We start from the raw sequence: 21226 nt of genomic DNA on the forward strand, positions 1-21226 counted from the left end.
AGACGGGGTCCTCATTGCATTCCACATATGCTACTGCCTCAGGTGCACCACACATCTTGCAGCCTGTCACTCAGGTAACACATGCATGCCGGAGCTGGAGTTGACTAGCAACTGGCTCTAGGAGCAACGTGTAATCAGAGTTTATGGAGCAGCCCCTGGGCTTGAGGGTTTGAATCCTGCTGAGTTTGTTTTGAGTGGGTAAAAAGCAGAGCCCAGTTGGAATGAAGCTCAGAGTATGTTCCCCCTGCCTGGTTACAGTACATTGACTATATACAACACAGGAGGTGTCTCGTACCTGTTGTATGCTATTAGGTAACATCTCCCGTCCTGCACTGCTGTGGTGGGGACTTGAGCCAAACCTGCCCTGGGCTGCTCTGGTGGAATTTAAAGAAGTATGGGCTGGATGAATGGACTATAAGGTGGATAGAAAGTTAGCTAGATTGTCGGGTTCAACGGGTAGTGATCAATGGCTCCATGTCTAGTTGGCAGCCAGTATCAAATGGAGTGCCCCAAGGGTCGGTCCTCGGGCCGTTTTGTTCAATATCTTCATAAATGATCTGGAGGATGGTGTGGATTGCACCCTCAGCAAGTTTGCAGATGACTGGGAGGAGAGGTAGATACGCTGGAGGGTAGGGATAGGATACAGAGGGCCCTAGACAAATTAGAGGATTGGGCCAAAAGAAATCTGATGAGGTTCAACAAGGACAAGTGCAGAGTCCTGCACTTAGGACGGAAGAATCCCATGCACCACTACAGACTAGAGACTGAATAGTTATGGCTAGGCAGCAGTTCTGCAGAAAAGGACCTGGGGGTTACAGTGGACGAGAAGCTAGCTATGAGTCAACAGTGTGCCCTTGTTGCCAAGAAGGCCAATGGCATTTTGGGATGTATAAGTAGAGGCATTGCCAGCAGATCAAGGGATGTGATCATTCCCCTCTATTCAACATTGGTGAGGCCTCATCTGGAGTACTGTGTCCAGTTTGGGGTCCCACACTACAAGAAGGATGTGGAAAAATTGGAAAACGTCCAGCGGAGGGCAACAAAAATGATTAGGGGACTGGAACACATGACTTATGAGGAGAGGCTGAGGAAACTGGGATTGTTTAGTCTACGGAAGAGAAGAATGAGGGGGGATTTGATAGCTGCTTTCAACTACCTGAAAGGGGGTTCCAAAGAGGATGGATCTAGACTGTTCTCAGTGGTAGCAGATGACAGAACGAGGGGTAATGGTGTCAAGTTGCAGTGTGGGAGGTTTAGGTTAGATATTAGGAAAAACTTTTTCACTAGGAGGGTGGTGAAGCCCTGGAATGGCTTACCTAGGAAGGTGGTAGAATCTCCTTCCTTAGAGGTTTTAAGGCCTGGCTTGACAAAGCCCTGGCTGGGATGATTTAGTTGGGGATTGGTCCTGCTTTGAGCAGGAGGTGGGACTAGAGGACCTCCTGAGGTCCCTTCCAACCCTGATAGTCTATGATTCTATGAACCTCTGCTATCTGCTTCCTCTGGTGTTCTAAGGCGTTCGTATTTTTCAGAGTGAAGCTGGGATTTGCTAGGGGGAACTGCTGCTGTACTCTGAGGACTATGGAAAGTAGGCTGGCTTAGGTTGCTTTGCTCACGTTGTATTTTGCCTGGAATCCTTGCAAACAGTGCTCTATCGATACGTACCTTTCACATGTATGTTGCACTCCTGAGTGGTTTGCCACTGAGACCTGGATAGCTGCATGTTTCCCTTAAGGGCTTACTGGTGATCTGGTCACCCCCTTGTTATAGACTCTTTCCTTTATGGCTTTTTGGTGTTCATGTGAAACGAGATCGGTTTCTTTCTTCTAGTGGCACAGGTCCACGTCCTTCTCCTTTGCCTACCTTAACTCCAGTCTTGGCAGGAGGACCAAAAGGAATGAGTTGTGTGTTTGTAACTCCTCTAGAAGGGGTCCCTCCCAGGCTGGATTGAAACATGTTAGAGCAGGGCTCTGTGTGTGTGTGTGTGTGTGTGTGTGTGGAAAGCTGGCACTGCTGCGGTTCTCTGGCTTTCATTGCTCTCTGTCATCCACAGGACAATTAAACTCCAGTGATGTCACTCTGAAACATTCCAGCAGCACTAAATGAGCTTCTCTGCTGTGGGCGAGCAACCGAAGAAGAGCTAAGCTGTGCGGTAATGGCTAGTGTAGGCAGGGGGCCTGGTTAACAAGATCATGCTCTCTTTGACCTACTAACTGAATGGGCAGCTGATAGCAATGCGACAGATCTAATTCTAATCATGACTGTTGCAAAGGTACTGGATTGTAGAACAGGGGAGGTTTGCTGAGCGAGCCAAGGAGTGCTGCCTAGCAGGATGGATAAATGGCTGGCTCACAAACAGGTTGTTGGATTGGGAGGATGTCAAGTGGCTCAGGATGCGATACGGGGACAGGATTCACATACTTGTCTAATGACCTTGAAGGCTAACTCTGCGCTGCCTACGTTTCTGGACCTCTCCAAGTGGGGCGGTCTAGTAAACATAGATGATCTATTTAAAAATACGGGGAGGGGAGACACTGAAGTGGCACCCCATTCAGATCAGGGCGATGAGGTTTGATGGGGAGGAGCGAGCCAGGGAAAGAACAACTCTCCGTGGAGACATAGAATTAGAGTCATCCAAAGCTTCACTCCCAAGGAGAATGAGGATGATGGTGGGCAACAAACTCACTGCATTCCACCACTTCTCTTCTGGAAATCCCGATACTGCTGTGAGAAGCTGGCCTCATTTCATGCTGCACCTGGGCTGCTGGGACCTCCCTGAAGGGAAGACGCTTGCTGGTCCTTCTTTGACTCTTACCTGTGTTTCTAAACTGGCTCCTTCTTTGACTCTTACCTGTGTTTCTAAACTGGCTCTTGCAGTAACAGTTGTGATGAATGTGACCTCTAGGTTAGCATCTGACAAGCTTTGCGTGACTCAGATTCATCGAGTCATGCAACACTCTGTGAAGTAGGTACATGATGATGTTGTTTGTTGGATCCGTTTTACAGATGCGGAACCAGAGGCAGAGAGAGGTTAAAAGACTGGTCCAAAGTGATTCAGTGGCCAGCTGGGCACAGGAGTCCTGCTCTAACTACTAGGGGTTACTGCTTTCCATTGCTGACAAGAACAGCATGCAATAACATGTAAGTGGGGCTGCAATTCTCACTAAAACCTAAAAGTGGGAAGCGATGTTGCATGTCCCATCAGACTCCAAGTGGAGGAAGCAGAGCAATAGGAGTTAGGAACCCCTCCTGGAGGTCAGCTAAAGCTGGGATGACTCACAAGGTAGTTATAGCAACCGCAGCAGAGATGAGGAAGGTGAGAGAAGATGGTTGTGGATGGTAGTTAGGGAGTCTTGGCCTACTGAAAGATGCTTTCTCCTTCACTGGTTTGTAATGTCCAGAGCAACGCTGCTTCCATTGTTTCCCTTAGCAGGCGAAGTTCCAGTCCAAATAGATCCTGCCGCACCTTTGCCAGGACTCGCAATGGATGCCTATGGACCATAAGGTCAATCAGTGGAGGTCAACATACCGGAGAGGTCCTCATCCTCTCTAGTGCCATGGGTATTAGCTAATTGCCCTGGGGGGATCTTAGCATTAGGATCCCCACAGCATCACTGATGCTCCATGCACTGAGATGCTAATACGTTACCAGAGACGCAGCAGACCCTGCACCGGGACTGTGCTTGCGGCCATCCACAAGAGCAGCCTGTGGGTGCAGGGAAAGGATTGTGCATGTGCATAAAGCTTTATGCCTAGGATCTGGTTCTTTTATATCCTCTCTTAAACGTCCCAGAGCAGCAGAGGTCTGGGTCAGAAGAGGAACCCCATGGGCCAAGACCCAAAACTTACCAGAAGAAGCCAGGCAATTCAGTTCAATTTGTTTTTCCTTGGGGCTGTTAAGTGTGCCACGCCCCTTTGATGAACTAGATACAGCAGAGCATCTGCCCTGTTTGTTGGAATCTAAGCAGAATCTAATTAAAATCTAAACGGCCAGGAGTCACAGCAGGGTGCGTAGTTATTGCTGTGGTAAATTAATATATGTAAACATCCGCTCAAGAGTTGTGGGCTGGGCAATTTCAGGGTGACTCAAAGTCAGCCAAAGAGTCTTGCAGCCTGCTGCTTATGGGTGGGGATGCAGCTTCTCACCAGCAGCATAAATGGCTCTGAGTTTCAGGCACCAGACACCCCCGATGATCTCAGGTAGCAGCTTCTGTTTCTGCTCAAGAGCTGGGATTGGTAACATCTTCCAAGGTAAAATAACAAGCCCTGCATGGGGGCTCTGATTGGATTGCCCCTAATTGCACATGACTAGATCATGGTAGCAGGAGCAATGGAAGACATGGAGGGGGAATTATCTGTTCAGAGGTTGAATTCACAGCTCAGCCGGTGTGTGGTGAGATGCATGGGGACATTCGTGTCTTCTAACTCCTCAGCCCTAGCACAGCGGGTTCTAGTGGCCCTGAATACAAGAAGCAATTAAGTGATGCACAATTTACTCCTGAGGGAATTCTGCACCTAAAAATTCTGTGCACAATATTTTAAAATTCTGCAAGTTTTAATTGTCAATAAATAAATGCAGAGGCCACTGGCTGCATGAAAGTGGGAGATCATCCTGCAACCCCACCACCCACCCCTGGGACATGGACTCAGCGGTGAGGCTGCACCCGACCCTGACAGCACAAGACTGGGGCTCTGTGCCGAGTGCACCAGGGGTGGGGCAGGCAGGCTCAACCAGGCAGGATCCAAATGTGAAGGGGCTCAGTGTGGGAGGATCCAGGTGTGGGGTGAGAGGATTCTGTGTGGGACAGTCTGGGTGCAGGCAGCTTAGTGGGGGGATCTGGATGCAGAGAGGCTCGTTGGGAGTGGGGTTCCAGGTGCAGGGGCAATGAGACCCTGCAGGGGCTTCCAGGTGAAGGTAGTTGGGTCTCAGCAGAGGGGTCTGGGTGTAGGGGTCTCAGCTGGGAGGTCTGTGTGCTGGGGGAGTGGGGCTGGGTAGGGGGCTGGGTGCAGCTAATTAGAGATCAGTGGCATGGGGTCTGGATGTGGGGGTTCGGGGGTGGGGCTCATCAGGGTGGGGGTGCGAGTGCAGGGAGCTCAGGGGTAGTCTGGATGAAAAGGTGGGGGTCGGGAGACAGGGGGTCTGGGTTCAGGGGGCTCCATGTGCAGTGGTTGAGGTTCAGTGGGGTAGGGTTTTGGGTATGGAGGGCTAGGGGGGTACGGGGTGAGGCTTGGTGGGGTGTCTGGGTATGGGAGGTCTGGATGGATGGGGGAGCAGCTCCGGTACAGTGACTTCTCCCCCCACAGGTGAAGAGCGATGGGGACAGGAAGCAGGGGAGGATGCTGAGCTTCGTGCAGCAGGGGGAGGTTTCTGCGGATGGGTCTGACACAGCCCCAGCCACTCCTTTCAGGGGAAGAAGAAGTCCAGTTCTCTCCTGCCTCCAGCTCAGCCGGAACTAGCAACTGATCCCATCTCAGGGTAGGAGCTGCTGGCTGGGGTGTCTCCAGCTCCACAGTGATTTACCTCTCCGCCGGCTGCTCCGGGTGCCTGAAACGATGCATCTGCTCTGCTAAAGAGTGGTGCATGGCTGCTCTTGCAGCTTCCCTTTCCTTCCCTGTCTGAAAGTCATTTTTCTGCGGGGAAGCAAAGAAATCTGCAGGGGACATGAATTCTGAGCATGCACAGTGGGACGGAATTCCCCCAGCAGTAACAATTCCCTGTATGCCACTGCACTAAGTACTCCTTCTGTCTCTTGTCTTCCTTTAATAGGGGAAGGAAGAGTGGGATTGTAAAGCCCCACCCTGCGGAGGCGCTGCCGTCTTGGCTTTGGAATGAGGGGACGGACGTAAGTAGCCTCCTTTTCTCCTCCCCCCAGCTGTTCCTTTTATTCTTTAACTTTTCTCCAAAGGAAAGGAGGGCAGTGCGGTGCAGATGTCGCTATTAGCAGCATGAGAACGAAGCCGCTGTATGCTCTGAGTGCTAGGGCAGTGGTTCAATAAGTGACCCTGCTCCCTCTTAGCGTGATGGGAAGGGCCAGGAGGTCATGACCCCTGTTCATGAACCCCTTGGGTTGAGAACCCCTGCACTGGGGAATAGCCAGTAATTGTGTTACCTGGAAAGAAGGCCCCAACCACACGCTTTTCTTCCAGTAACTTTTCATCCTCTTCTTTTCTGATAACGGTTCTTCAGAACCTGTGACCCCATGGAAATGCCAGCCTTCTATTTACCATTAGCATCTGGAAGGCGCCCATCACCAGCAAAAAGCCAGCCATGGGCTCTGGGTCTGTGGGGCGTGAAAGCCAGCCCTGCCCTCCCTCTGAACTCCAGACTGATAGAACCTGGATTTGATCCTATTCAATATTGTTTAGCGGCCCATGCATTGACCCGCTAGAGCAGGGACATCTACGTTCACATATGACTGCAAGGATGCAGAGAGAGACCCCCCAGCCCGTTCCACGTGAAAATGATTTTACATATTTCGCTCCGTGTGAGGAGCAGTCAGACTGTTCAGGCTGCATGGTCCGTTTCTGAATAACAGGATCACAGAGTTGTCACCTGGCCCCTTGAGGACGCCTACATGAGTGTGCTATGCAATTTCAGGTCAGATTAGTGACTTGCTGGGAAATTTAAATCATGAATCTGGAGCAGTCATTAAGGTGTAATTAACGTGTGTACGTGCGTGACCGTGGCAAACTCCCCGACAGTAAAGTAGCTGAGAAAAATGTTGTTTACTACCTCTGGCCAGTGAATTACTGAGTATCACAGTGAAATGCTTCCTTATTTCTGGTTTCAGAGTAGCAGCCGTGTTAGTCTGTATTCGCAAAAAGAAAAGGAGGACTTGTGGCACCTTAGAGACTAACAAATTTATTAGAGCATAAGCTTTCGTGAGCTACAGCTCACTTCATTGGATGCATACAGTGGAAAATACAGTGGGGAGATTTTATATACACAGAGAACATGAAACAATGGGTATTACCATACACACTGTAACAAGGAGTGATCAGGAACGGTGAGCTATTACCAGCAGGAGGGCAGGGGGCGCGGGGGCGGGGCGAGAACCATTTGTAGTGATAATCAAGGTGGACCATTACCAGCCTTGATTATCACTGCAAAAGGTTTCCCTCTCCCCCCACCCTCGGCTCTCTTGCTGGTAATAGCTCACCTTTCCTGGTCACTCTGGTTACAGTGTGTATGGTAACATCCATTGTTTCATGTTCTCTGTGTATATAAAATCTCCCCACTATATTTTCCACTGAATGCATCCGATGAAGTGAGGTGTAGCTCATGAAAGCTTATGCTCTAATAAATTTGTTAGTCTCTAAGGTGCCACAAGTACTCCTTTTCTTTTTCCTTATTTTTGTTGTTCATTAACAGAAATCATATGCAAATGCTTCCTTGCAAACAGGGTTTTACCGAATAGAAAGGGTTGCGTCTGGCAAAAGATCTCCAGGTACAATCACCTTGAGAGAAGCAACAAGCGGCAGGGGGCACTCGCAAGGAGGCATGGGTGTGGGTGACTGTAGCAAGACTGATTTTCTAGGGTAGTGGCAATTTCTCCCCTCTGCTCAGTGAGAGCAGAAGGTGGGCAGAATGCCGTATTGAGCATCTGTGAGCGAGGTAGAATCTCTCTCCGGCTGGAGAGGAAGTGCAGTTTCGCTGCTGAACAGCACAGAAGTGATGCTCATGCCACTTTGCCATCGGGGAGTTCACCAAGGTCACTACTGGGGGGTTCCACTGTGTGCAGTAATTAAAGTGAGCTAGATGATGCAGTGACATTGGGGTGGGGTGGAAATGAGCTGCCATATGGGGTACTGGTGAGCTGGCCTGAGTTCTGCGTCTTGGTGTGCAGTCTGAGAATCAGTTCAACGATATACGGCGCCCTTGGTCTCTTTTCTCTGCCCCACCCCCGTTGGTCTGTGCTCTCTCCAGCTGCCCACTGTGCACAGGCTGCCCCCTTGGGTTTGTCCTATGGTGTCTTCTGAACACAACACACAACGGTTATTGCATTTCCTTCCCGGCTTTCCTGCTGCTTGGGGTAACGCCAGCCGGTGGTCTGAGCAGCGCCGATCGCAGTCCACCTGCCTTGGCTCTGAGTCAGAAAAGTCCTTACCTATTTAGCAAATCACTGAAACTCACATCTGACTTTAGGAATGTGCCTAAGTCCCTTTGAAGTCAATGGGATTTAAGCAAATGCTTCAGAGCTTTTCTGAACTGGGTCTGCTGGGAGTGGAGGATGATTCTTAAGCTGGCCCTGTTGGCTTTCAAACTGGGCAGAGACCAGTCCCTGTGAGACCTCCTTATCATGCCTCATCCTTACCTGTGCTCTGACCCATCTGCGGTGTCAGGGCCCTATCTCTGTGCTGTAGGTTGGCAACTGTCTAAGGGCCCCACCCATGGACCAGGAGCCCATGGTGCTAGGCTGTGTACAAGAGAGGCAGATCCATTGTTTTGTAATAGCAGTGCCAAATCTAGTGTCAAAAGTGAGATGCTGTAACTGAGCCAAGGCTGCAGTTCTCCCTTCCCCTCCCTCAAATCACTGACCTCTTCTAGGCTTGAGTATGCACTGTTGTAATGTCAGCGCAGCACACGGTATGCCCAAGGGAATCCACATTGTGGTGCCAAAAGGAACAATCCCAAGCTGTCACTCATGCTGCTCTGACAATCAGTGGAACCAAAGACAGGGAGCATTACATCCCTCGGAAATCTCTTCTGCTCCCTGCCCTTGGATGCCAACAGCAGCAGTAGTGTTACCTAATGGTTAGAGCAGCGTACTGCAACTCAGCACTCCTGGGTTCTGCTCTTTCCCTGCTATGTTATCATGAGCAAGTCACTGAAATCACTGCACAGCAGAAGTTACCCACCTGTAAAATGAGTGGAGCAGCCTGTTCCTGCTTCACAGGCGTGTTAATGAATAAATGAACGTAAATTGCTTTACGATGCCCAGATGGAAGTCTCTCTGGAATGGCAAAGGAGTGTTATTGCTATGGCTCCCTTCAGTGCCGCAAACAGCTTGGAAGTGTCAGGAACATAAAAGTACGTCTCCAGTAACTCAAACTGCGCCTAAGCCAGATCCAGCTGCAGCCTGCACCAGGGAAACTTCCACCTCTGGAACTATGCTGATATAGCTACAGGGGCTGGGGTGGGGAACCCCTACAGCTATACAGAGTGGGAGGGAGCCTTTAATGTAGACCACCCTGGAGCATTGCAAAACGGACCTAACCTAGCAACTTCCATCGCGGTTAGCACTTGTCACCTTCTGGGTGTAAAACAACCCAGTGTAGATAGAGCTTTCCTGTATAGATGAGGGTGTTGGGGCCAGGAGAGCAGGCCACTGATCCATCTTGCTGCTAGCCAGTCTCTGCCACTCTAGAGGAGAGCGAAGAGACCCCTTAATTCTCATGTTTCTTGTGTGGAGGTAGGGGAAGACTCAATGGCAAACATCAGGTCAACTCCAGTTTGTAGTGGAGCGATTAATGTGCCAGAGAGGACTAATTTCAGGTGGCAACGAGACTACAGGACTAGGTGAGCCCTTAACCAAGAACCTGTTCTCCTGCAAATTTCATAGATAATAAAGACTAAGGGTTTTATTAATGTTGTCTTTGTATTAATGAAGACCAAAAGCTCCGAGTACATGGAGCATAGCAACAGGATAATGCAGTGCGCTTGGCACTTCCAGACAAGAAAACCAGGGCTCTTCCCCAACTTTGTCCTTTTCCCTAAGGTGTCAGTATGTCTTTTAAAGCAACACAAAACAAAAATAAAGCAAAACTGTGATTATTCAAAGAGACCTGGGAGGGAAGCTCAAATGCATTGTTGGGCTATTGATCTGCTCAGCCAATAGGGATTTAGGCTGAATTCAAGTTCAGAGGCTCTGAAACCTGCTCTTGACAAACCCTTTTCCTTTCCATTGGGTGGATTTTAGAAGTATGAATGCTTTTGTTTCCAGTGACAGCTGAAAAGAAACGACCTACTTTTATGCATAGACACTGTGCTTAACTATACAGACTGAGTCTCTGTTGGATCTCTTCGCTGCTTGCATTGGGCCAAACCACAAGAAGGGGTGAAATGCACCATGTCTGTGGTTGTGCAATTGTGTTGGCTGGTGCCTGCACCACCACCCAAGAGGAGTTGGTTTAAGGGAGTGCTCTCTCTCACTATTTTGGGGAAGCTCCCCTGCTTTGACATGTGACATAATGCACTGAGAACTGTGAACAGAGAGCGGAATCTAAAGGGTGGGTGAAGATGACTTGAGTATTCCTCTGTCTCCTTAAAAGAGAATGAATGTAAGATCTGGGTGTGTTGGGCTTAGAGAGGAGGGATGTGATCCATGAAGGGTCTCAGCACTTATCTCTGCTTTGGAAAGCTGTGATCTTCTGGAAATTAACTTATCAATGAAATACAATGAAGCATGTTTTGACTTCCTGACACTTGTAAGCAGCATCATGTACTCTTGTCCCAAATCTGTACAAGGTTGGGAGGAGTGGAGGAAATGAGTGTTCTTGCCAGACCAGTTTAATTATATAACTGGTATCTGCATAGCCATTAATGTGCATGACATGAGGTGGGACAGTAGAAATATATATATATATATATATATATATATATATATATATATATATATATATATATATATATATATATTATAAGTTGACTTGTTCTCTTTAAATGGTAAGTTTGCATTTATTAAAACTGCCGCTTGCTCATATAAATTACTCTGGGATGCTTCTCTGGAAGACGTTACCTTTGAAAGCCCAACCTTGGGTGTTGCTGATTCCCTCCCCACCGAAATCTCCTAGGTTCCACCCAGTGATCATCCTTGCTACCCTAATGTAGCAGCAGGGAGCAGGGCTGGGCCACCTGGTTCTTCTGCCACCAGCCCTCTCCCTCTGAATTGAAGCCCCTGAATTGAGGTGAGTTCGTCTAAGTCCCAGGGTCTCAACTTGCTCGGGGGTCAGGCTCCCACCTAGCTGTCTCCTGCCATCCCACAGAGAGAAACAGACCTGGATTGTGTGTCTCTGATCCCTGGAGCATGCGGTGTAAAGTCTAAAACTTTTTCTGTCGGGGCTTAAACCCAGCTCAGTAACAATCTCTCTCGCTGCCATCCTGAGTATTCTGTTGCATTACAATTCGGAGAATGCCAGCATTGTAAGGGTTAAACACCAGCTGTTCCCTCTTTGGGGAGAGGATAAAAGTTTGGCACCCTCGGTCCACTGATCCGGAACCGGAGGGTCATGTCTGCCCCTCTGTTACAGACAACCTGCTGCAGCCAATCGAAATGCAGGCCTGTTCAAATCGCGCTGTGTGTGTGTGTGTCTCTCTGCTGTGAAATATCCCCAGTGGATGACTCCCAAAGCCATACAGGCCAGCCCGTAAACAGGGCAACGAGGCAACGGTGATAAACACAGAGGGAGTATCCAGGGGCAGGTGGAGAGACGAGGTAACTGGAGTCCCTGAGTAAACACCTGCCTGGCTGGAGGCATGCGGAGATTAAGAGGACAGCCCTTGGAATTAGTGGAGTTTGATGTGCAGGTGGTGAAAGCCGCAGGTAGGAGAAACCACACATCTGTCTGGGAGTGCTGCAGGGGGTCACTGTGGGGACATGGGATGGGATGGGATGTGATGGTGAAGGCCAGACCCAGGCTCAGAGCTTTAGGAAATCCAGGCAGTTACAAAACCCCAGGTAGTGAGGGAGGGGAGGGTTAGTAGTAGGGATCCCCTTGATCTGTTTTTCATCAGATGGCCAGGTCTCTGTTTGTGCTCCGTAGAGCCCCCCCAATCAAAGGGCTAAATTACTATGATCCTTCTTTAACCTAGTCCTTGAGTATGACCCATGTGCCAGGGTCTGTTAGCCCATGACCCTACCCTCAAAGAGCTTTCGCCTGGCAAGGACTAATCAGCCACACTTTTAAAAGTGGCCTCTGATCTGGGGAGCCCAGCTTGAGGCCCCTTTGTGAGGTGCTGAGCACCTGCATTTCCCATTGACTTCAGCTGGAGCGCCCTGAAAATCACATTCCACGTGTCTCCCACTCATTCTTAATGTTCCCTGGCTGGAGTCCTAATAACGGCCCTGATCCTCCAAACCCACACGTGTTACTCAGGGTGGAGTCCCTTCACAGTCAATAGCAGGCATGTAAACACTGGCAGAGCTGGAATGAGAAACAGCCTGAATACCCTGCCCCAGAGACCAGGGTTGGTCTGGCCAATAGACGGGAGTGCCTCCCATGCAGTATCCCTCTTCATAACGCCCCCGTGAGCAGGGAGGTATTAGATCCCCATATGATACAGAACGAGGCAGAGAGAGATGTAAGAGCCAGATTTTCAAAGGCCCCTAAAGAGGCAGATAGGCACCATTGAAAATCACCCGAGGCGCCTAAATACCTTTGAAAATCTGGCCCAAGGTCAGGCAGGGAATTGGGGTCCCACGCTGGCTACCACACTACAGCATCACCTCTCCTGTAACACTCAGAGAACCAAGGTGGGGGAGATAACATCTTCTATTGGACCAAGTTCTGTTGGTGAGAGAGACATGCTTTCAAGCCACACGATTCCCTCCCTCACCTTGTCTCTCTAATATCTGGGAACCAACATGGCTACACCACCACATATTACCTCAAACGGGGTGAATGGGAAACAAAGAATCGTGGTTTGTTTGGGGAGCACTGGGTGTCCGTCCTTACTAAATAACTAAATTTAACAGTCCCACGTGTGTGCAATGAGAATATATATACCCTGCCAGGAATATATTTTTATAGCAGAGGGAGAACAGCAACAAAATCCAAATGATGTCCTAATAACAAGGTCCAATTATCGTAAAAAGAAATAAGTAGGGATCCCCTTGATCTGCTTTTCATCAGGTGGCCAGGTCTCTCTATGTGCTCTGTAATGCATGTAATGTATGTAATCTCTGAAACATAATAACAGACTAATTAATCAAACAGGAACTGCCATCTTGCCATTCTGCAGAGCTAGTTTAGGACCTGGGAAATTGAGCTCAGTATTTGAACGCATGGCAGACTCGGGAAATGCTCACGATTCGTGTGAGGTAAGCTCCGGTGGCTTTTTGTTATTAGAACTACTTGGTTTTGTTATAAAGGAGCTGTGATTATTGACAGTGGTTTTGTAGACTTTGACTTTAGAAGGTGGCCAGCGATTTGGGGAGTCTTGGTAACTGGGTGTCTGACTTTTGTGTGTGTTTTAATATATTCAAAGAACCATGCTGCATGGTCTCCCATAGCCACTTACTTCTGGTAATGAAACAGCATATTGGAATGTTCCAGTGGATTAAACCAAGCAACTTCTGTTCATCCTCCTATCCCCCTCTGTGTGTATCTGCCCCTTGCTGTTGTACAGCAGTGAATTCCACTCTCCATCTCCTTTCACTTGTGAGAGTGGCTGCTAGGGAATTAGGGAGAAATCTACTAGCCTGAATGTGCTGTATGTATGCAGCCCTGGAACTGTTAGGAGCTTGTTTTCTCGGTATTGGAGCTCTTAACTCCTAGGAGCCTGTTTTCTTCAGAGGCAGCTCAGGTGATATGAGGCAGAGTTGATGCAGCATGTTGCAGAGGGGAGACTTGCCTGCTGTGTGTGTGCTCACTTGTTCTGATTCTGTTATTTTCCTGAATCTGAAAAGTGTAGAGTGATGGTTGCTCTTTGAGTAGTGAAAATATACATCAATACTAGAGGGCTGTGTGTCCACACTGTGAAAAGGATTTTGACATAGTGGAAAGGGATCAGAAAAGAGCTACAAGAATGATTCGAGGTCTGGGAAACCTGCCCTACAGTGAAATACTAAAGGAACTCACTCTATTTAGCTTAATAAAGACGTTTAAGAGGTAATTTAATCTCTAAACACTTGGATGGGGAGATGATTTCTGATATCAGAGGACGCTTTAATCTATCAAATGCAGAGTGAGATCCAATGGCTGGAGCTGGATAAAATCAGACTAGAAATAAAGTGCAGATTTTTAACAGCAAAGATAATTAACCATTTGAACAATTTACCCAGGGATGGAGTACTTGTGGCACCTTAGAGACTAACAAATTTATTTGAGCATAAGCTTTCGTGAGCTACAGCTCACTTCATTGTGATGGATCCTCCATTGCTTGAAGTCTTCAAAAAGCTACACTCCAATTCAGCCAGAAGTTATGGGCGTCATGCAGGAATCACTGGGTGAAAAGCTAGGATGACTGACTAAATAAAGGGTCAGAATGGTCTCTTCTGGTCTTAAAATCTGAGTCTTTGAAAACAACAGTGAAGAAGGTGGTGGTTTTATTAGCAGGTGTTATGAAAATTGGGCATATAGATTATCATTTCTTTCCTGATTTGGAAACCAGTTCATTGCGACTTTGTAGGAGGGTAGTAAATTACAACAGCAGAATAATGCAGTTTATTTCTCTATGTACCATTTGCTATAGACGTGGTCACTGGCACATAGCCCTTTGTAAAGATATAAACATCGCACATTTATTTAATGCATGCAATAACATACAGAAGTGAAAATAATCTGTGAGAATGTTGCACCAATAACTAAACATAGTGATTCACCTCTCCTGCCAGTTGGGGTCACTTCTCAGTGAAAACTGGCTGTGAAAGGTCCTCAGAGCATGACTAAGCCTTCCAGTCATCTTTACTCAAGATGTATGTGCAGGCTTTTTACTTGGACCCTAAATCACTTCCTCTAAATCCTTGGATGGTGATGTATTGGTTAGACAATAAATGTTCTCCCATGTGCCCCAGTTCAGACCCCAGGAAATCACATAATGAGACTGAGTACACGGCCCTTTTGTCTGAGGATCTCAAAGCATTCTGCAAACAATAATTCTCACTCCCCTTCTCTCTGCCCGGTGATGTAGGTCTTAGCCTCATTTTAGAGACCGGTAAACTGAAACAGAGAAGGCTTGCGGCCCACAGTGCCCACTGATTCTGGATGCCCAACCTGAGACATCTGGAGCCTGATTTCTAGCAGTGCTGAGCACTCTCAGCTCTTGCTGACTTTGGTCAGAATTGTGGGTGCTCAAAATCTCTGCAAATTAGCCCCTGGATGCCTCCAGTTGTGCACCCAAAATGAGTGGGCACTTCTGGAAGCGTGATCCAAAATGTGGGGCCTGACATCAGAGAGGTGAAGGGTACAGCTGGGATTAGAAGTTGCTGGGGGGGTGGCTCCTTCTGCTGTAATAAGTAGACGATTCTCATGCTCTCTACCTGTGGAAAAGCACAGTTCAACCTCCTACTGTAATATGAGCCTATAGGGAGAGAGAGGGAATTCACACACCCCTTTGGCTGAGTATAAGACTAGAAAAGGAGTTTGTTTTCTAAGAAGGGGAAAGGGAACCCTCTCTTCTCCCTCCTTCCCCTCCCCAACACCCTTGGCAAATATAAAATGCTTCTACAGACCTTCCCTGATGTAATCTTCCATGCCTCCTTCTCAGCAATGGCATTAAACTTGGCAAAGTTGTGGCTAGTGTACTAGGCACTAAATATTTCCGTAAATGTATTTTAGCTAGTACAAATCCATTTTAATTTAGTACAAAATAAGACTCAAGCTAAAACTGAGAAGTGTGGGTCCACCAAACAAGGGACATAGATGTTATGATCTTGACAAGCTAAAGTCCCTTGAAATACAGAAAGCCTTTGTTATGCAGTTAAAGAACAGATTTCAAGCACTTGCAGACCTTGATGAAGAGGAGGGGAATGCAGATGAGGAGATCAACAAGAAGTGGGACAAAGTAACAGCAATTTATAAACAGAGCAGTGAAGCCTGTCTAGGCTACAGGAAAAGGAGAAGGAAAGAGTGGATTACACCCAGCTCATGGAACGCCATAGAAACCAGACGAGCTCTGACGAAAGAAGTTTTAGACACAAAATCCCAGAAGCTAAAGGACAAATATCACAAGCAGTATAGCCAGGCACACCGGGAGGTCAAACGCCCTGTGAGAGCGGACAAACGGCATTATATTGATAATCTGGCAACACGAGCAGAGGATGCAGTTGCTGATGGTGAACAAGGAACCGTCTACAAAATGATGCAGCTTATCGGTGGTAAACGACAGACCCCAACAAACATTCTCATCAGGAACAAATAAGGACACCTACTAACAACTGAAAAGAACAAGAAATGCTCTGGATAGAGCATTTCAAATAATTGCTGAACAGGGAGCTACCTAAAAAGGAAGCAAACATCCCAGAGGCAGAAGAAGATCTTGATTTCAACACAGATACCCCAACTAAGGAAGAGATCATTCAAGCCATCAAATCCTTAAAAAATGGGAAAGCTCCTGGCAAGGATAACTTGAATGCAGAATTGTTCATGCTAAATCCTAAATTACCAGTATCTATCCTTGCCCCTCTATTTACATCAATCTGGGAAAGGGGAAAAGTGCCAGATGAGTGGACCAATGAGGTTACAGTGAAGATATGAAAGAAAGGAACTCCGAGTGATAGTAGTAACTGGCAAGGTATCAAACTTTTATCTGTGCCAAGCAAAGTATTTTGTAAGATCACAGTCCAGCATATATCAGAGGCAGTTGATAGTGTTATCAGAAAAAAACAAGCTGATTTTCAGAAAGGGTGTGGATGCACAGACCAGATCTACAAAACATAACAGAACAGTGCATAGAACGGCAACTGCAACTCTACATACATTTCATAGACTTTGAGAAGGCTTTTGATAGCATTCACAGGACCAGCATATGGCACATTCTACGGGCATATGGAATTCGTTTCCATAAATCAATGTCATCAAAAGCTTCTATTTCAACTTTGCATGCAGTGTTGATCACAGTGAGCTCAGTCTTGAAGTCAAAACAGGAGTACGTCAGGGATGTGTCATGTCTGCAATCCTCTTCAGCACTGCCTTCGACTGGGTAATGCAGTGTACAACAAAAGACGTGCCAAGAGGCATTAAATGGGACACCCTTCTCATCCCTTGAAGACCTGGACTTTGCAGATGATGTCACTCTTCTGTCACATACCCAACACCATACACAAGAAAAAAGAGTTTAACTCAGTGCGTTCAGCCAGCAAACTGGACTGAAACCTGCAATAAGATAGATGTCATGACCTTTAATATTGCCTCACCATCACCAGTACAGATAGAGAATTATGTTCTCACCAATGTAGAAACATTCATATGCTTGGGCAGCACCATCAGCCAGGATGGTGGAACAAGCCAGGACATCCAGAACAAAATCAATAAAGCCAGGAACACCTTCAGGAGCTTAAATATGGTCTGGAAATCATCAAAATACAACACCAAAACCAAACTCAAGATTTATAGGTGCTGCGTACTTTCAATACTACTTTATAGTGCAGAATGCTGGGGAATGAGGAAGTCTGGCATGTCCAAACTGTCTTCATTCCATACAACCTGCCTCAGAAAAATCTTCTATCTTTTGGCCCAGAACAATCTCAAACCAAGATCTGAGCACCATTGTTGCCAGGAGGCATTGGAGATGGATCAGTCATGCTTCGGATGGAATCTGATTCTGTCACCAGAGTACTAATAGGATGGACACCTGAAGGCAAGCGAAAACGAGGCTGCCCGAAAATAACCTGGAGAAGAGCTGTGGAAGCCAAGCTGAAAAACCTGGGGCACAGCTGGGGAACCATTGAAAGACTTGGCAGAAACAGACAGGAGCGGAGGAGCTTCGTTGCTACCCTAAACTCCAGAGGCGTAATGGGAACATGATGATGAAGACAAATACATTTTAATTTAGTACAAAATAACATCATAAATTAAAATGTTGTGTCCAAAATATCAAAACCAAAAAATGGTAACCAAGAAACGTCATGAAATACATAGGGGGAGGTGTAAGTTGTGTATTCCAGTTGTTTGTCTTAGCCTATAAAGGTTGGGGTACTTCACCATAATTGTTTGGGTGGCCTTGGGCACAGCGAAATTCCTGCTGCTGACGGAGCCAATCCTTGCTATCAAGCACACACTGGGCCAGGCACTAAAACTGTGCCGAGGAGCCAATAAACCTGGCCGAGTGGCTTTGCCACCAAACTGCACCTGTGATCTATCTTTGAGTCGCTTCAGGGCTGCCTTATCTGCTGTTAATAGTGATAAAATGGAAGCTCAAAGGACAGAGGCACTGGGCAGCCTAAACAGCGTTACTGTGGCAAAAATAGTCCATCCTTCATCACTTAACACTGGGCAGTACTATCACAGTCTGTTGAGCCAGCTACCTGCTGGGACAACACACGAAAAGAACACACACACACAAGCCAACTGATGACAACCTCGACCTGCTACTAGGTGTGGAAAACCACATGCTGGCTGGTGTTCACTAGGGTTTTACCTCTTATCGTGCATTAGCTCACACGCAGTAAGAAAGCACCTTTGTTCCTAGTGATGACACACCCTAAATCTTTTCTCACCCCCTAGGGTTGAATCTCCTGTCGCATGTGCCCTGTTGTCCTCTCTCTCGGCTGTTTGTCTACACGCCTAAGTGCTAATTTCTTGGATGAGCTATGCCCGAGCGATTAGTATTAGTATCGTTAGGGCTGCTGCATTTCTCCCCCAGACTGTGGCTCTGTCTGGGCTGGCTCTTTGTAGCCAAATGAGGCTGTAATGAGTGTTTGGGAGTTCTCTCTAGTCAGGAACTTTTATGTTTGTTCCATCCCCAATTCCTTATCTATAAATTGTTCTTGACAACGGATTGCTATGCAGACGTGTGCTAATAGTGCTTTGCTGTTGGGTTCAGTCCTTGCCTGCTTATTGATTTTTTTTTTTTTTTAAATAGCTAGCAAGTACCAATTGAAAGGTTAAGGAGATAAAATAGCAATACCTTTTTAGTACTACAGCCTGAATCAATACAACAGATGTGTGGCGAGCAGGAGCCGTGTGCATATTAGTGGAGTCTTTTTCCCCTGGGTGTACAAGTAAAGCTATGAGCTTCTCTTAGTGGCGTTAAACACTTCCTGGTGCGTTTCGGAATTGAAGCTTGAACTGTAGCAGGACCCGACTGTTTCACAGATCGCCCAGTCCTCCTCCCCTGGTGTGTGTCTCCCAGATGGTTTGAACCCTGAGCACGCTTCCTTTCCTTGCATGATACTGGAGAGGAGTTGTACTTTCAGAGACACCAGCCCTCCTTTCCACACAATAGGGGCTGGAACATGGCCTTCTCCACTTGAAGCCAAACTCTCAGCTGACCTTGCTGGTCACCCACATGCATAACCTCTCCAGGCTTCCCATTACGCTCCCTACTCCTTCACTAACGCTTTCCCCAGGGCGCTAACTGGCCATCCACTTCTGTCACTGGGACTGGTCCGATCTGCTGAAGGAAATTAATTGCATTGGTTTCCAAGACTGCTGGTGTTGAATGCACCTGCTGCGAGGCTGGTGCACCGTTTCTGGTACCAAAGCCAGTGCTGCAGGCAGGGGCGGCTCTACTAATTATGCCGCCCCAAGCAGTCGCCGCCGAATTGCCGCCGCCGCAATAGCAGCGGAGCTGCCACCAAAAGCCACCGTGGCAGGAAGAGTGGCGGAGCTGCCGCCGAATTGCTGCCGTGGGACACCGACTGCCGCCCCCTTCCAGATGCTGGTGCCTGGAGCCAGCCCTGTCTGCAGGTCTTGAATAACTGGTGAATGTTGGAGTGAAAAGTGCACTTGGCCCACAGGGCGAGCTAAGCAGGAGTGAGCGCTGTGGCTCTGAATGAGGACTGCACATCACCTGAGCGCTGGGTCCTGGTGGGAGTTGGAATCAGGTGTGAAATTCAGCTGCTTTGAATGTTTTGAAAAGTAAATAGTCCTTGGAATACAGAATGTTCAGCCATGCATTTGTTTCATGTAATTAATTCCCTATAATTGCCCCCATCCCACCTACAAATTAGCTAATTATCTTTAATTAGCTCTTTGATCACACTTGCGCCCTGGTTGTATTTGAATTGCACAGTTTCCGCTTGGCCATTGGAATCTACTCTATGACGGTGGTGTCTCCTGGTTCCCGCAGGAGTCCCCTCCCCTGCCGGATGCATCTCGCTCTTAGGCAATCTGACTTGTGTTGAGTGTAAAATTCTCCTTTGCTCCATTTCCCCATGTCACTCCTAGTTACTGCCTTTGAGCCTGCAGCATCCATTCTTGTTTCTTTCTGCTATTGAGAGATTAAAACAATTTGATTCTGGTTCCCAGAACACACTGCTTGGTGCAGTTTGGCTAAAAGACCGCGGTCAGACAGAACTACTAGGTTGAGCTAGTATGAAAGGAATGTGCTGCGTTTAAGGACAGGCTGTTGAATTGGTCTGTGGCTTGTCTCTGGAAAGCCGGGGGGAAGCAGCTGAAATGCAGAAACCTATTCCATAGAAATGGCTTTCGCTTGCACCTGTAGAGTTTAGTCTCGTATGCAGAAAATCTGTTGTTTTGACAGTTCAAGATGGTCGCTGATGTTTCTCTGTTCTCATGTCTAGTGATGGAGACTGTCAAAAATCACAGCAAGAACAGTGAGAAACTATTGTAATTTCTAGCTGCATATGTTCCCAATCCATCTGCACCCCATCTGACAGGTGACGTCCTTTATAGTTTGTGGGTGCTCCGACTACTGAACAGATGGCTAAATGTGAATTTACGTGGCTAACTTTAGACACTTTGCTTGTGTGGGGGTAATATACAAACATTCAGATGATGTAAATTGGCCTGGAGTGATGCTGGTTTACACCAGCTGAGTATCTGGCCCATGATTAAGCTTGTCGGAGTTCAATTTTTATTTATCTTGACAGATAATATTGATTTTTATTTTTAAGCACTTATTTTTATTTTGATCAATTTTAAAAGTATCAGTTGTGCAAAATGATGGGTTTTAAGCCTTTTTTTTTAAGATTTGTATTGATTTTAAATTCTCACAGTTGTGGGGAATTATGGAGCACCAGACAATGGAGGGGTCAGACAATAATTATTGAACGACAGTAGATGCTGAGATTCAAAAAGTTAAAGCTTTATGATGGTTCAAACCCAACTGTCATCATTACATGTCAGAATTTTAGCCTTAAATCGAACTCTCATACGTTCTCAAGCAGTGTTTTCCTTACTTTGCCTCTCTTTAAATTTTGATTCTCATCAGTGGCCATATTCTTTTCATTGGTTTGTGTGCATATAGTGAAATTGATGTTTACTGATAAATCTAATCCCCCAGGCCTACCCATTATGTATATTATTGGCATATTTTCAGGCTGTATGATTATATAGCTTTAACTTGATCTTGTATTTTTTGGTATGTCTCTAAACTAACAATAAC

General features: G+C 47.1%; 1 protein-coding gene across 15 annotated transcripts in view; it reads left to right on the forward strand.

Annotated features, from left to right (window-relative positions):
- The window catches only part of ST3GAL4 (ST3 beta-galactoside alpha-2,3-sialyltransferase 4), a 167440-nt gene that overhangs the window by 93053 nt on the left and 53161 nt on the right, over positions 1 to 21226 (forward strand). For 4 of the 15 annotated variants that reach the window (XM_043500787.1, XM_043500785.1, XM_043500786.1 and 1 more), the window contains 2 exons: positions 5765 to 5840; positions 12934 to 13037. The exons of 2 other annotated variants lie outside the window; for them this stretch is intronic. In XM_043500787.1, the coding sequence (XP_043356722.1) occupies positions 13002 to 13037 (36 nt within the window). In that variant the 5' untranslated portion in view covers positions 5765 to 5840; positions 12934 to 13001. Of the gene's footprint in view, positions 1 to 1508; positions 2150 to 2178; positions 2816 to 2850; positions 2963 to 3092; positions 3139 to 5759; positions 5841 to 12933; positions 13038 to 21226 lie in introns of those variants that run through there. 9 more of the 15 variants (XM_038380581.2, XM_043500794.1, XM_043500790.1 and 6 more) reach the window with 6 other exon arrangements.

The sequence above is a fragment of the Dermochelys coriacea genome, chromosome 22 (assembly GCF_009764565.3).
Source record: "Dermochelys coriacea isolate rDerCor1 chromosome 22, rDerCor1.pri.v4, whole genome shotgun sequence".
Taxonomy (NCBI): Eukaryota; Metazoa; Chordata; order Testudines; family Dermochelyidae; genus Dermochelys; species Dermochelys coriacea.